Below are 13495 nucleotides of genomic sequence, written 5' to 3'. Positions count from 1 at the left end.
CTTTTTGGACCCATGTTGGTTTGAACATTTACACTACCTTTACAAATGAGCCTTATTCATAGTAGTGTTGACTGGAAACAGGAAATAAAATCACCTGATGTCCACAAACCTTCTGTTCACTGTCAGTGGAGCAGCTCTTCACATCCTGACCAGCTCATTCTGTTATTCACAACTCACAAGCAGAACAAACCGGGCCAACACTGGCATCTCTGCAACATCTACAAGCAACCACAAGATGTCACTTCTGTAGGCCTACCTCTTCTCTCCAGGAGGATTTGGTCTGGGTTTTCACATCGATCTGACAGTCTGATTAGAGCAGGATGTCAGAATGTCTCAGGGAGGGCCACACAGTTTAGAGGGAACATTGGTCCTTAAAGGTCCCATATTGTGAAAAACACCAAAATTACATGACCTGCGACAGCTTCAGTTGCTAACCTGGATTAATTTATTCATTCATTCACGGAAAAACCCAGGTCCTATTTGCTATGAGGCAACTTCAGGTCTGGTGATATATATTGTTATGCAAAAAGTGCCAATTTGTATATTATTTGCAAATAGTCTGCTGTCTCTCAGAACAAGTAAAAAAAAACAACAGTAAACCTCCTGTCCTCTCGGTGGGTGGTATCTTTCCCTTAAGGTGATGATCAGGGCACAGGGACCAAAATTTATGGGCTAGAAGGAAAAAAATTAGTGACAAAATTATGTTGATTACAATTATTGGCAGGTGTGAAAAGAGAACACAGTTATAGACACACAGTACTTATCACCAGGTGCCTCAAGTGGACTAGATTAAACACTGACGCCTAGTGGCCATTGACAGAACAACAGACAGTGAAATGGTAAATATCCTACAGATACAGATGTACTTTATTAATCCCCATGGGGGGAAATGGGGTGTCACCCAGCAGCATATCCCAAAGCATGCTGAGAGCAGGCTGCTGATGTTCAGTGTTTTCAGGGAGCTTTTGTTTTTGTTCTTTGCTGTCCCTCTCCACGCCCACCAAAACATTTTGTGACTGCGGTTTCGGCCATAAACACATTTTATCGTCTCTAACCTATTATGTAGGCCTCATGAGATTTTCGCATCAGGTCTAGGCCTATATAATTTTGAATATTAATTCCAGAATTGGGAAATAGAAAACAATGTTCATTTTCACACTACAGACAAAAATATAAACCTTTTTTTCTGTTTTTGATGTTACCACATAGGTGGGAATTAAGTAGCCTATAACTAGTAACTAGTCATTTTACATAGGCTACACTGATCCTGTAACTCCAGGGAAATTTAAAAATGTCCGTAAATCAGAGTCAAGAGGAGAGAAGACAGGAAAGACGTACGCTTTTATTTTGAAAACACATGTCATTTCGGAAGTGTTCTTTTTTCCCCTGTAACTCGGTCAGCGGTCAGGGCTAGAAGGCATTCACAATCTGGCAAACAGCCAGGTCAAGTCTCGCGAGGGGTTTGCGCGCTGTGTCACTTCATACAGCAAAAGTATTGAAGCAGCACCATCAGAACTTAAACTTCACTTGTGTCCAGTGCTAAATTTGTGCCGGATCCTGCCGGAACAGGATCCGGCACCTCGCGGTTTTGGACTACCTGCATTCCGGTACCTATTTGCGTGGACCCAGCACCTGGTGGCATGATATCAAACAATGTAGTGTTGCTAAAGGGCCTTAATGAGAACTTAATGAACTACAGATGATAAACTGAATTGAAAATAGCTGAGTTTCTATTTATGATTTCATTGCAGCACGATTAAATAGGCTTACTGTTCTGTTAAAGGTGTAATAAGTAGCCAACAATTTGTATTGTCTCATATAGCAGAGGTTCCTGGTCCAGCAATGGTTGTTTCACATTTTTCCAGGTCAGTGAGGAATAAGGAATAAAAAAAATAATAAAAAGCTAATGTGGAATGTAAGTCTATTGCTAAACTTGATAGGATAGACTATCCTAGATCACAGGCTACCAGCTTCTCTGCAGTCCCTTGTTGCCACATTAGGGCCACCAGCTGATCTATTTCAAGGCTTCAGTGGTGTGCTGTTTACTCGTCAAATTTGTATAAATATTTGATAAACTAAAGTTTTGGACTGCCTCTAGGCCTCATTGCTGTGGATAAACAACTCCGTGTAACCTGGCAACAGTCCGCAAATATAATAGAAATGCTGCTGCCTTCATGTGCTGTCGGAAACATGGTATTGCGAATTGAGCGCACATTAACCCAAAGTAGTGAATACTACTGGAAAGTCGCAATTACCCGAGTTGCCGAGATGAGACGTTTAGGGAGTCGGAGTGTTATATATATACATTTGGCCTATATAAAATAAAAATATAAATATATTGTTCAGCATTTTGTGTAAATATTCCGTACTGTTGTATATCTCCATTTCCACTGTATGTTCAAATATTTTGCCATGCATTTTTGTTTTTAATTAAATTAATAAAACGTCAATTACATGCCTGAGGCACTTTTTCTCCACTTCAATGTAGTTATGTGCCTCTTGATAAATAAAAGGAAACAGTCGTCAAAATCTACTTTTGTTTCGGGAACCATCCTGTTATTTCAAACAAAAGGTAGTTGAAAGCGCAACAAGTCGTATTTACGACATAAATAACTGATTTAGGAGCTTATTAAGAGCACCTGAAGGCAGCATGGGACGTAACATTTGACGAAACGCGGATCCCTTCTAGACCGGAGCCGGCGCCTCCCACTCTCTACTGAGCAGCTGTAGAGTCGCAGACAGCGGAGTCAGGTCCATCTCTACCCGCAGCTAGCTAGCCTCACAGCAAGGCCACTGCGGGAAGATGGCGACGGACAAAACGAAACATGAAGGAAGAGTTAAAATTGGTCATTACATTCTCGGAGACACACTCGGAGTGGGGACGTTTGGAAAGGTTAAAGGTATGTATCGGGATCTTTGTGATTGTGCATTGTGCCAACTCGGAGATGGTGAGAATGAGAGCTTTTAGCCTCGCTGCTAATATAGCCTGCTAAGCATAAAGCTAACTTGTCGCAACGATAGGTAACGTTAACACACTTGTTGTCCCGGCTGTAGCTAGCTTAACTGACGTTAGTTTGCGGCTAACGTTAACGTTGCACAACATGATTTTTGGATGCAACTATAGCTGCAGACGACAGCGACTACAAGACCTTTTACGTAGATAGTTTGTATTTATACTCGTCTAATGTTAGTTGCGTTGTGCGCTAGCCAGCGAGCTAGAAGTCACTTGGCAAGACAGCCACCGGGAAGTAAAGCCTCTGGACTGATGTTAGCTGGCTGATTAGCAAGACCGTAGCCCGATTCGTGCCGTTTCCTCTTTCTCTCTTTATTTTACAAATCAAGTGGGAGTCCCACAGAAAAAAAGGGGAGAGCGGTACGAATCGGGGAACTGCGTTTGGTCTCGATCCTATCACTCCTTCGTATCATGGGGTTGTGTTTGCCTGTCCATTGGTAATCGATTGAGAGAAACTCCAACGGTACTAGGTGTGTGTGTTTTTTGGGTTCAGGGAGTGAGTTCGGCAAACCGGACAGACGCCCGGCCCAGTGTAGTTGGTCCAGAGGGCGGTACGAGCAATGTGTCAACGTATTACAATGCCTGTGACTAGATGTATTAGTATAAAATGCGACTAAAGAATGTGCATACATAAGACCTTCCTAGCTACATATTATCCCAGACGCTTACTAGCCATTGACATACCTTACCTCATTTACCCCTTATACCCGATTTGTAGGCTGCTTTTCACCCTGCAGTGTCATCTACCTTCTCGCCACACATGATAAGGTCCAACATACCTGAATAAAGTGAACCAGCCGGCCTCTCTTAAAAATAAAATAGTTAGTACAATCACTAGCCCTATTATAATCAGTTAGTGACCAGTGAGTCATCTCTCCACACTCATTTTCTTTGTTGAAGGGGAACAGGACCACACTGCATTGGAGTTTAACTCAGTGATTCATTATGATCTTGTTTACTGGAGACTTGGTTAATACTGCACTACAGACACAACTGTTAAAGTGACACCAGCTATTTGCTAACTCCCTCGTGCAAGCTTCCTGTCTTTTTACATCATCCAGATGTAATGTGACAGTTTCTCACTCTATTTCATGGTAGTTTGTGCCAATATAATGTTTGAGAAGGACCAGACTTGCATACTTTAACCCAGGCTGCTGCTATTGCATATCCCTGTTTATATTTTCTCTCTTTATATATTTTTTTCTCTTTCATTTTCATCTCTTTTCATGTGTAGGCTATTATCTGTCATACGTATTGTGTTCTAATTGCTGTTCCTTGTGTGCTGTCGTTCTCTCTTTTTCCTGCAGTGGGTCAACATGAGCTGACCAAGCACCAAGTGGCAGTAAAGATCCTGAACAGGCAGAAGATCCGCAGTTTGGACGTGGTAGGAAAGATCCGCAGGGAGATCCAGAACCTCAAGCTTTTTAGGCACCCTCACATAATTAAACTGTAAGTCCTAGATTACACCCTGCTCGCTGCTCCATAATCCCCCTGCTGCCACATTAGTGCCACCCACTGAGCTATTTCAAGGCTTTAATGATGTGTTTTAGAGTACATCCATCTAGGACAATATCTGCCTGACCCAGTCTCCTTTCCCTTCAGTCCTTTGCTCTTTTTGCCTTTTGTTTGTTGTTGTTTATCCCCTCTGTTGACCTTTCTTTGTGAGTTACACAAGTGCTTTACAGATTTAACATCATACCCATAAATGTTGTTCTTTGTCTTCCTGCATGCCTTGCAGTGTGAGCTTTTATTGAGTTCAGTACAAATCTATATTTGCGACATAGCTTACAAAATCATGGTTCGGTATGTCGGTATATGCCTCGATTTTGAGGTTGTGGTTTGGCGCGATTGGAGAAAATTGCCACTAACAATCCAAACTTGCTGTTTTGTGTTTTTGGTAAGACAAACATGCTACCTGTCCAGGTTTAATTTTTTTTTATGGCACTGCTGCCAAGCATCTGCATGTTCTGATGTTAGTTAAGTGACTAGGATTTTGAGTGAGTCATTGTTGAACTGCAAGTCTGAATTGACTCTGCTAGACAATGAGGTGCTTCTCTGCTGGCCCACAGATGACGCCGATTGACTACTAGGGCGTTACATAGCCACTGTTGAGTGAGAGAACCAGGGTGGGAAATTAACGCACGTCACCCGCCAAATGTGGGTGAAATGTGGGTACATTTTATTAGGCTCACCCGCCGCTGAGGCGACTGGCGAGTGAACAAAGTTTACCCAAACAGGACATAATCACCAGTAAGCAGACCCTTCAGAAAACCTGCTCCCACAGTGACCCTCATGTACTGCCCTCTGGTTACAGCTAATATGTCCCTTTTTTTCTTCCCATGACCACTCCCGGCACCAGGCTTAGCCATGTAGTTTCAAAACAAATCGTTGTGATATGAATCTCGTTACCAAAGAAAACATTAAATAGGGCAGCCTCACCCGACCGCCCACTACGTCAGTCCAGCTCGGCTATCCGGAGGCCAGAACGAGTGTCTTTTTAGGTGCTGGTGGGGGGGGGGGGGGGTCTACCGTACTGCCTGGTGTATGAGTGCTGCTGTATTTCCCTTATACAGGGACAGCACCTTGCTTGGCAGAAAGCATTCCACACAAACAAATGCACACACAGAGCCTGGCTCTTATTTATTAGGCAATACTCCTGATCACCTAACAAATACATGAACTATAGCCTATAATATGTTTTTTAGTCATATTTAGCCATTAACATTTTAAAAAGTATATAATTTAGGAATCTACCAGACACAATGGCTAGTGGATTGAAGAGTTAATTTTCCACCCTGGATAGTGCCCCAAATTGCTGAAAGTAATTGGGATGTGCAAGCTTTATATACATTGCTTTCTGTAGAGGAAGCATGGTGTTTTAAGATGGTAATGGATTGTACAGTGTCTTTTGATAATAAAAGTTTTCTGTATTGTTTGAATAATTTCATGATAAGAATAAAGAGGAGTTATCTTTGCTCCATGTACTTGATTTTTGCAAGGAATCATGAGTAGTGTTACGTAAAAAACGCTCCTTGGAATGGCCACTTGTTCCCATTCCTAGCAGTAGCCTATTTGTAGTTGAGATAGTGTGAACATTTTTGGATTTTGTGTATTTCTTAAATGCAAGTGCATTTTGTTGACTCTCTGAAGAGCAATGGAATTTAATGTGATAGAGATGTTTTTATTTTCTGTTTCTTCAATAGATACTAGACAGTAGGGTTGTTCCCATGTACGATGTCATCGGACATCAGTGATGGTGCTGATGTGACTTTTTCAAGTGGCGATGTTGAGGTTTTTTTTATCGATATACCAGTAATATAATTTGAAAATAACATTTTACTTTTACAAGGTAGCCATTAGTCAAAACAGCAAAATCATTGTAGAGCCTAAGTGACGTTGCATGAGAACAATGCTCAGCTGAGTCAGTGGAGGAAAGAGACGAGACACACACAGCCCTACAGCGCGCACACACACACACACACACACACACGCGCATACAGGCAGCTTTCTCCTCACTTCTAACATGTTTCAAGTCACGAAAAAGTGTGGCGAGGCTTAGGTCTAGCCTGTGTTTTTGAGTGCAGTTTGAGTAAAGTTAAAGTTATGAACTTTAAGAACTTGTAAATACTTGTTTCTATTTTTTTGGGCTGATTACTCACCAGCGGACACCCCCTTATTACACACTTTACACTGAACCAATTATTATTCAGTTATGCCACCTACTGGCAATTGTTGTGTGGATTATTTCATGTGGCTATGACTTGTTTCTGTAACATATGTTGTTATTAGGGTGGATGCAATTAGAAATCTCATTATGGAACATTTGTCCTTATGTAGTTTGACCCTAACTTCTGATTAAATTTGTATGTGTGTGTTTGTGTTATTACGTATCTTAAAAATGCTTCCAGTATTAGCTGTTGCTACACTGCATTTGCACTCTATTTAAAAACTAACTCTATGGGATGAAAAATGGAGAGAGATGGGGACAAATAGCAGTTTGACACTGGTGTTATCTCTCTGTAGTCTAGGCCTATACTGTATCTGTGATACTGAGATTGTATTTCTGTGAGTGATCTTTCACCAGTGGTTGCTGCTGCTGGTAGGACAGTGGTGGAGATCTGTAAAGTCAGCATCCTCCTCCAATAGATGCTTTTCCTGGGGTTTGCAAACGTGCTGATGGGATTGTGAAATAATATTTGCATGGATAGGCAGTGAAACTTAATTCAAGGCCAACTATAAAGTCAGGAGGGTTTTCCATAACTCATGTAAACTAAGGAATCTGTAGATTTTTGGAATATGGGCTTTGTCACACTGGTGGTCTATTCAAAGCATGATAAGCTGTAAGGCAGAATATACTGTAACCACAGTAGCCAGGTAAAAATAGCCTCATAGTTTGACTTAAAGTGGAAACCTCTAGATTTAAGAATTAATATTATATTATCCAGGACAGTCTATTTATGGACATGAACGTCTTGCCTAAAGCCAGAAAATGGAGAACTAAAACTTGTGAATGAATTGGTTCGCTCCAAAGACAAAGACATGGTATTTTTCCCAATTCATTCTCTATGGAGCAGATATTCCGTCTTGACAACAATACAGGTTCAAGTCTCATGGTGTGTTTTCACAGGGGCATCATTTCACGCGAGTGATAGGTGTGCTTCCTTGCTGCACCTGATTGGACGAACGCTGTCACTCGCTGGGCCTTCTGCCCCCGGATTTCAAACTGGAAAAACATGGCGGCTCGTTTGCAAACTTTCTCTTATATTAAGAAAATAGTTCACCGAAATGTGTTTCTGAAAACATTTGAGGCGCCCCATCTCTCGAAACACACCACAGTGCTACCAGAAACGTACCATCAGGTCTCTGGTAAAGGTGACTGTCAGAGTCAATGGGAGGCCGGCCCGGGGATAAGGAGACATTTTTTTGGTTCCAAAAGAGCAATACTGCACAGTAAAGATCATTTGGGTTTAAAAAGTAAAACACTTGAGTGCTTTGTTCATTGTCGGTGCATGCAACATGCTACTTACGTCCTAGCTTTAAGCCATAGTTCTCTGGTTCCTGACTTTGAGAGAGAGAGAGAACATTCACTTAATGATTTGACTGTTCTAGACAACAGAAATAACATGAAGTCTTAAATTCTGTGGTTTTCACTCACCAACAAACTATGTTTTAGACCGCTAGACCATATTACATTCTTAAGCAATTACACTGGTGCATGCCACATTTGATGAGTAATAGCTGATGAAAGAGACAGAAAACTGTAGTTGGCCAAAAGACACAGTGCAAACTACAGACCTGTGTAGGTCAAGAGTCACTCATGGAGTCAAGATGTACAATCTAATCAGAAACTCATCCCGGCCTGTAACACCCTTAACTAGTCAAACATATGACTATTAAATAGAAATATTTTTTATTACTGTAAATATATACATGCAATCTATTTTTACTACTGTAAATGTAGACTATACTTTGAATCTATAAGTATAGGATATTTGCTTTTTCTAGGAAGCAACAATGTTGGAAGTAACAATGTTAGATTTTGTATTGTGTGGCTGTTTGGTCTCTAAGGAATCAAAAGTAGAGCAATCTGCGCTCCATCTAAGACAAAAAAGCCACATTGAATCGGTACAGATGCTGAGATAAATGCAAAATTCTTCTTTTTGACACAAGTGCCAAAAACAAAAAGTGCTTGGGTGTACAAACAGTCAGTACAAACACGCAAACAGAAGCACTGATGATGGAGTGAGGACTGAAACGTTTGCTGCTTCTACACATTCATTCATCTTCCCTCTAGTGAATCTGGTGTTTTTGAATTGTTGCACAAGTTTCAGGGTCAGACATTATTTTAGCATGCAGTTGTTGGTACAATGAGCGGCTTCAAGCCTGCAGGGGTTAATTGTCCAATTAGTCTCTGTTTGTTTGTACAATACGGTTTCTGTGCTGCCAAGAGAGAGCCATTTCAAGCCAGCAGGGTCAGCTGTCCCTTTAGCTTGTTGTTCAGCTTGATGTTGAGTATGACACTCATAGGGAGATATGTGGTATATGTTCAGGTCTAGGTGCGGTGCCAATGTAGTGTGGAAGAACGTAGTTATAATGGGTGCTGAGTGGGTGGAGATGGTGAAGAGAGGGCGGTTCTGGGGTGCGAGAGTGTCCTGTTGAGCCTTGGACTTGTAGTACAGGCAGCAGTGTTTCCCACAGGTTGACAGTTTACTTTGGCAGCATTGAGAGAGGGGGTTATTGGCGACTTGTTATTGCCGTTTTATTTAGTTTGCGCAGTGACACATATTGTTTCAGGCACTACATTCTCTCAATCTAGTATAAATTAATGGAATTGCAACATTAGCTGACTATTATAATTCCATCTGATTATTGAGGCTGGGTTTCAAACTGTCTCTCCATTCTGTTTGTGTCACCACAGATGTGTTGTGTCATAGGTGCAGTGAATTGTGGTCATTGTAGTTAACTAACATGCTTTTGGCCAGCCATAAATCTTGATTATTTGAAAACTACATTGGTGAGAACCTCCAGCTTTATGTATCACAGCACTCAAAATGAATCCAAAACCAAAATGACATGGCTGGCTGTTAATTTACTTGGGTGAGCCACCCAAATATTATCATTGTATTTGAAACACTGGGCAGCATGTGTCAGGGTTTGTTTATGTGTGTTTGGTCTGGTATTGAATTTATCGTCACTCGTAAATGCTCTAAAGCACTTTGTAGATTTTTCTTTGCTGCTTGTTGAGCAAACTGCTTTATAATGTTGGTGCTCAGTACAATAATTATTAGACTTATGAAACAGCCTAAGTTGCTGGGTTGCTCCAAACGCATCTATGATGGAAAACTGTGATGTGGTTTTCCATAGAGCTTTTCAAAATGTTTGTAGAATGGCCTCAAGTGGTCACCATCTTGTAGTGCCCACCTCGAGTCCCTTTGCTAGACATTGTAGTAGGGGAGTTGGAGAACACTCTTACGAAACCTTCCCTGTTGCCACTTTTGATGTTTCCATAATACTTAGCTATTAGATATGTAATACAGGAAAATTAAATCACACATCACCCCTTTGATGATAATTTTTTTCCTTGGTTCAAATCATGAAATCATGAGTCATAACCCTCTATATTTGAGTAGTATGATCTCAGCTGATTATTGATGGGTTGCGTGATGTAAACCTTGTGATTGTTATTCCTACAGGTATCAGGTTATCAGCACCCCTACAGATATCTTCATGGTGATGGAGTATGTCTCAGGAGGAGAGCTCTTTGACTACATCTGCAAAAATGGAAAGGTAGTACAATATGATACTTTGTCCTGAAAGAGTCTTATAGGCCTATGCCCTCGTATGATTATGTCCCACCTTTCTTTCGCTCTTTCTGTCTGTGTCATATATGTCATATGCCTCTCAGTTATTCTGTGGGGACTTGAACATAGAAGTGCATAATTTTCTCAGTTTTGCTGCCTACCTATGATGCAGATCATCTTTTGATGGCATAAAACCAGCAAAGTTTTGAAATTATATGAGGAACACAACACTCAGTCCTGTTTAGTCAGCTCTGATGTGCTGACTAAGTCACAGAGAAGATCACACCTAATGGACCATCTCTGTTTTGACAGTTGGATGAGAAGGAGAGCCGTCGGCTGTTCCAGCAAATTATCTCAGCAGTAGACTACTGCCACCGACACATGGTGGTGCACCGAGACCTCAAGCCAGAGAATGTCTTGCTTGATGCCCAGATGAATGCCAAGATTGCAGACTTTGGTAAGTCATCTTCTTAGCCCCAAACCCACACACTTCCTCTTCTTTATGTGGTTTAGCAACAGACAAATGTTGCAGTTATGAACTCTTCACAGGTGATATTAATAGAAAAAGATGCGCTAAAATCCAGCTTTTTTCAGCTTTATTGGAGTCTGAATGGTTAATTATTCATAAATCTACATTGGTGAACAAAAGTGGTTCTTAAGCTGTATGAGAATGTTAAAGCTATGGTTGTTTGAACTGAGCATAGCTTATGTGTATGTTGCATAATATAACACTGTAAAATTTTGTGCAGGTTTATCAAACATGATGTCAGATGGAGAGTTCCTGCGAACAAGCTGTGGTTCTCCAAACTATGCTGCTCCTGAGGTCATCTCAGGAAGGTAATATGTTCTGTCCTCATTATTAGTTAATACAGGGTCTGCAGTTGTAAGCATTCTCCCATCATGTTGGGAAAAGGTATTGCTTAATAAACAAAACCAAGCCATAACATTGATTTAATAGGACCATTTCTCTTTACTGTCTGTGCCCCATGAACATTTTCCTCAGGTTATATGCTGGCCCAGAGGTGGATATCTGGAGCAGTGGGGTGATTCTCTATGCCTTGTTGTGCGGGACGCTTCCCTTTGACGACGACCATGTGCCAACGCTCTTTAAGAAGATCTGCGATGGGATCTTCTTCACACCGCAGTATCTGAACCCCTCAGTAATAAGTCTCCTTAAACATATGCTGCAGGTAGACCCCATGAAAAGAGCCACCATCAAAGAAATCCGGTGAGCTTGAGGAGATCAAGTCAAACTATTGCTACAATCATTCAGTCCTTTGTGGCTTCGTTGTACAGTGCATTATCTTCTTATAGACGACCATTGATGTAAAACTATAGTCCTATTTAAACTGTTGCACTCATGATCTGTGGTTTGTTGTGTCTTTATTTGCTTGGTGTATGCATTTTCTCTTCCCACAGAGAGGACGAATGGTTCAAAGAGGACCTACCCAAGTACCTGTTCCCCGAGGATCCCTCCTACAGCAACAACATGATTGACGATGAGGCTCTGAAGGAGGTCTGTGAGAAGTTTGAGTGCACTGAGGAGGAGGTCCTGACCTGCCTATACAGTCGCAACCACCAGGATCCGTTAGCCGTTGCCTACCATCTCATCATTGACAACCGTCGCATCATGAGTGAGGCCAAGGACTTCTACCTGGCCTCCAGCCCTCCTGACTCCTTTCTAGACGACCAGCACCTGACCACCTCTGGAGCGGCTGTGGCCGGCACTCCCAAGCCCCACCCCGAGCGCGTGCCCTTCCTCGTGGCGGAGACTCCTCCCAGGCCTCGCCATACGCTGGACGAACTGAACCCCCAGAAGTCCAAGCACCAGGGTGTCAGAAGGGCCAAGTGGCACCTGGGTATCCGCAGTCAGAGTCGACCCAATGATATCATGTCGGAGGTGTGCCGTGCCATGAAACAGCTGGATTATGAGTGGAAGGTAAGGAGAAAGTTCATAAATGGGGTATAAGGGAGAGAACAGATAGGCCTAAGCTGGCATTTCTCATGTTGTTGTTGAAAGGCGATAAAAATGAAAGGGGGTCAGATAGTTATAAATGAAATGGGCTTTACTTTTCTTTGCTTTATAGCCTACCTGAGCAGGGCTACTGTAATACTCATCTAGCCCATTTAGAAACAGCAAAGTGCCAGCAAGTGTCAGATGCTGAAGACTAGAGGATGAATTTGGGATTAAACAAAACAGTTGTACAATAAGGGAGATGAAATGCAAGAGACGACTCACTAAATATGAACTCAAAAACATTCCCTTCATTTTTTTCTTGCAGGTATAGTTCTACTTGACCTAGAATGGAATGTTGTCTTTAGACCATCTTGATTTATTTTTAGATACAAAACATAGGTTGTTAGAATATACCAGTTGGCTCATACTTTTTAATTATCTTGTGAGAAAATGCAAGGCAGTTTCCAAGGGAAATGCTGTGTTTCCTGTTTTTGCTCTGGCTCTGATATGAAGCAGCTATTTTAGTGTTTGGGGATACACAGTAGTAAAGCCTGGTAATTTAGATTAGACTACACAGAACAAGAAAACTCTCTGTGCTTAATCGTCCCTGTGAGCTGAACGCTTGCCCAAAAACATAAAAGTGCTTCTCGGCGGTCACATGACTTGTTTCTTTTGTTTGTCAAGCTGTTGATAAAAGTTTGTTCTTGATGTTATCACACTCTGTCTGATAATTCATTTAAACATTTTTCCCTGACAAAGGCTGCTTTTTCAAGACTTGAATCTATAGCCATTGTATCTATTAGGGATGTTCAGAGATGTTACTATTTGTGTTTGTATCTGTATTCATCAGCCAACCAATTCGGATAAATCCGGATGTGGGCGGAGCTTAAACTGGAAATGGTTGCCGTTTAGACTGAAATGTTAAAAATCCCCCAAATTCGTATGTTTTTTTTTTCTCCCCTTGTAATCATTGCCATTGTTATTGTTGAGATATTAAAGCTTTAAACTCTAAACTCTTTACAATGACTTATCAATAGTAATTAAGTATAAAAACAGCAACCTAGATGTTATGTAACCATAAACATAGGCTTTATAAGCACAGCCATAAACAGTGGCTCTCGCTCTCTCTCTCGCTCTCTCTCTCTCTCTCTCTCTATTCTCTATTCTCTAAATATTCGGGTCAAATGCATTATTTGTATTGTGCCGAATACGGTCCTCGGGAAC

General features: G+C 41.4%; 1 protein-coding gene across 1 annotated transcript; it reads left to right on the top strand.

The window, feature by feature from the left end:
• The first annotated feature begins 2268 nt into the window (after positions 1-2268).
• On the top strand, positions 2269-11155 carry LOC139656295 (5'-AMP-activated protein kinase catalytic subunit alpha-1-like). The gene is made up of 6 exons (XM_071533827.1): positions 2269-2292; positions 2804-2900; positions 4321-4462; positions 10207-10300; positions 10627-10771; positions 11064-11155. The coding sequence occupies exons 1-6, from the start codon at positions 2269-2271 to the stop codon at positions 11153-11155; spliced, it is 594 nt and encodes a 197-aa protein (XP_071389928.1).
• Positions 11156-13495: the final 2340 nt, after the last annotated feature.

This window comes from Centroberyx affinis, unplaced genomic scaffold, assembly GCF_046629955.1.
Source record: "Centroberyx affinis isolate AG114_WGS23_722 - 3 ecotype Tasmania unplaced genomic scaffold, CSIRO-AGI_Caff_v1 ptg002437l_1, whole genome shotgun sequence".
NCBI classification, from domain to species: Eukaryota; Metazoa; Chordata; class Actinopteri; order Beryciformes; family Berycidae; genus Centroberyx; species Centroberyx affinis.
This window is presented reverse-complemented; position numbering and strand designations above follow the sequence as displayed.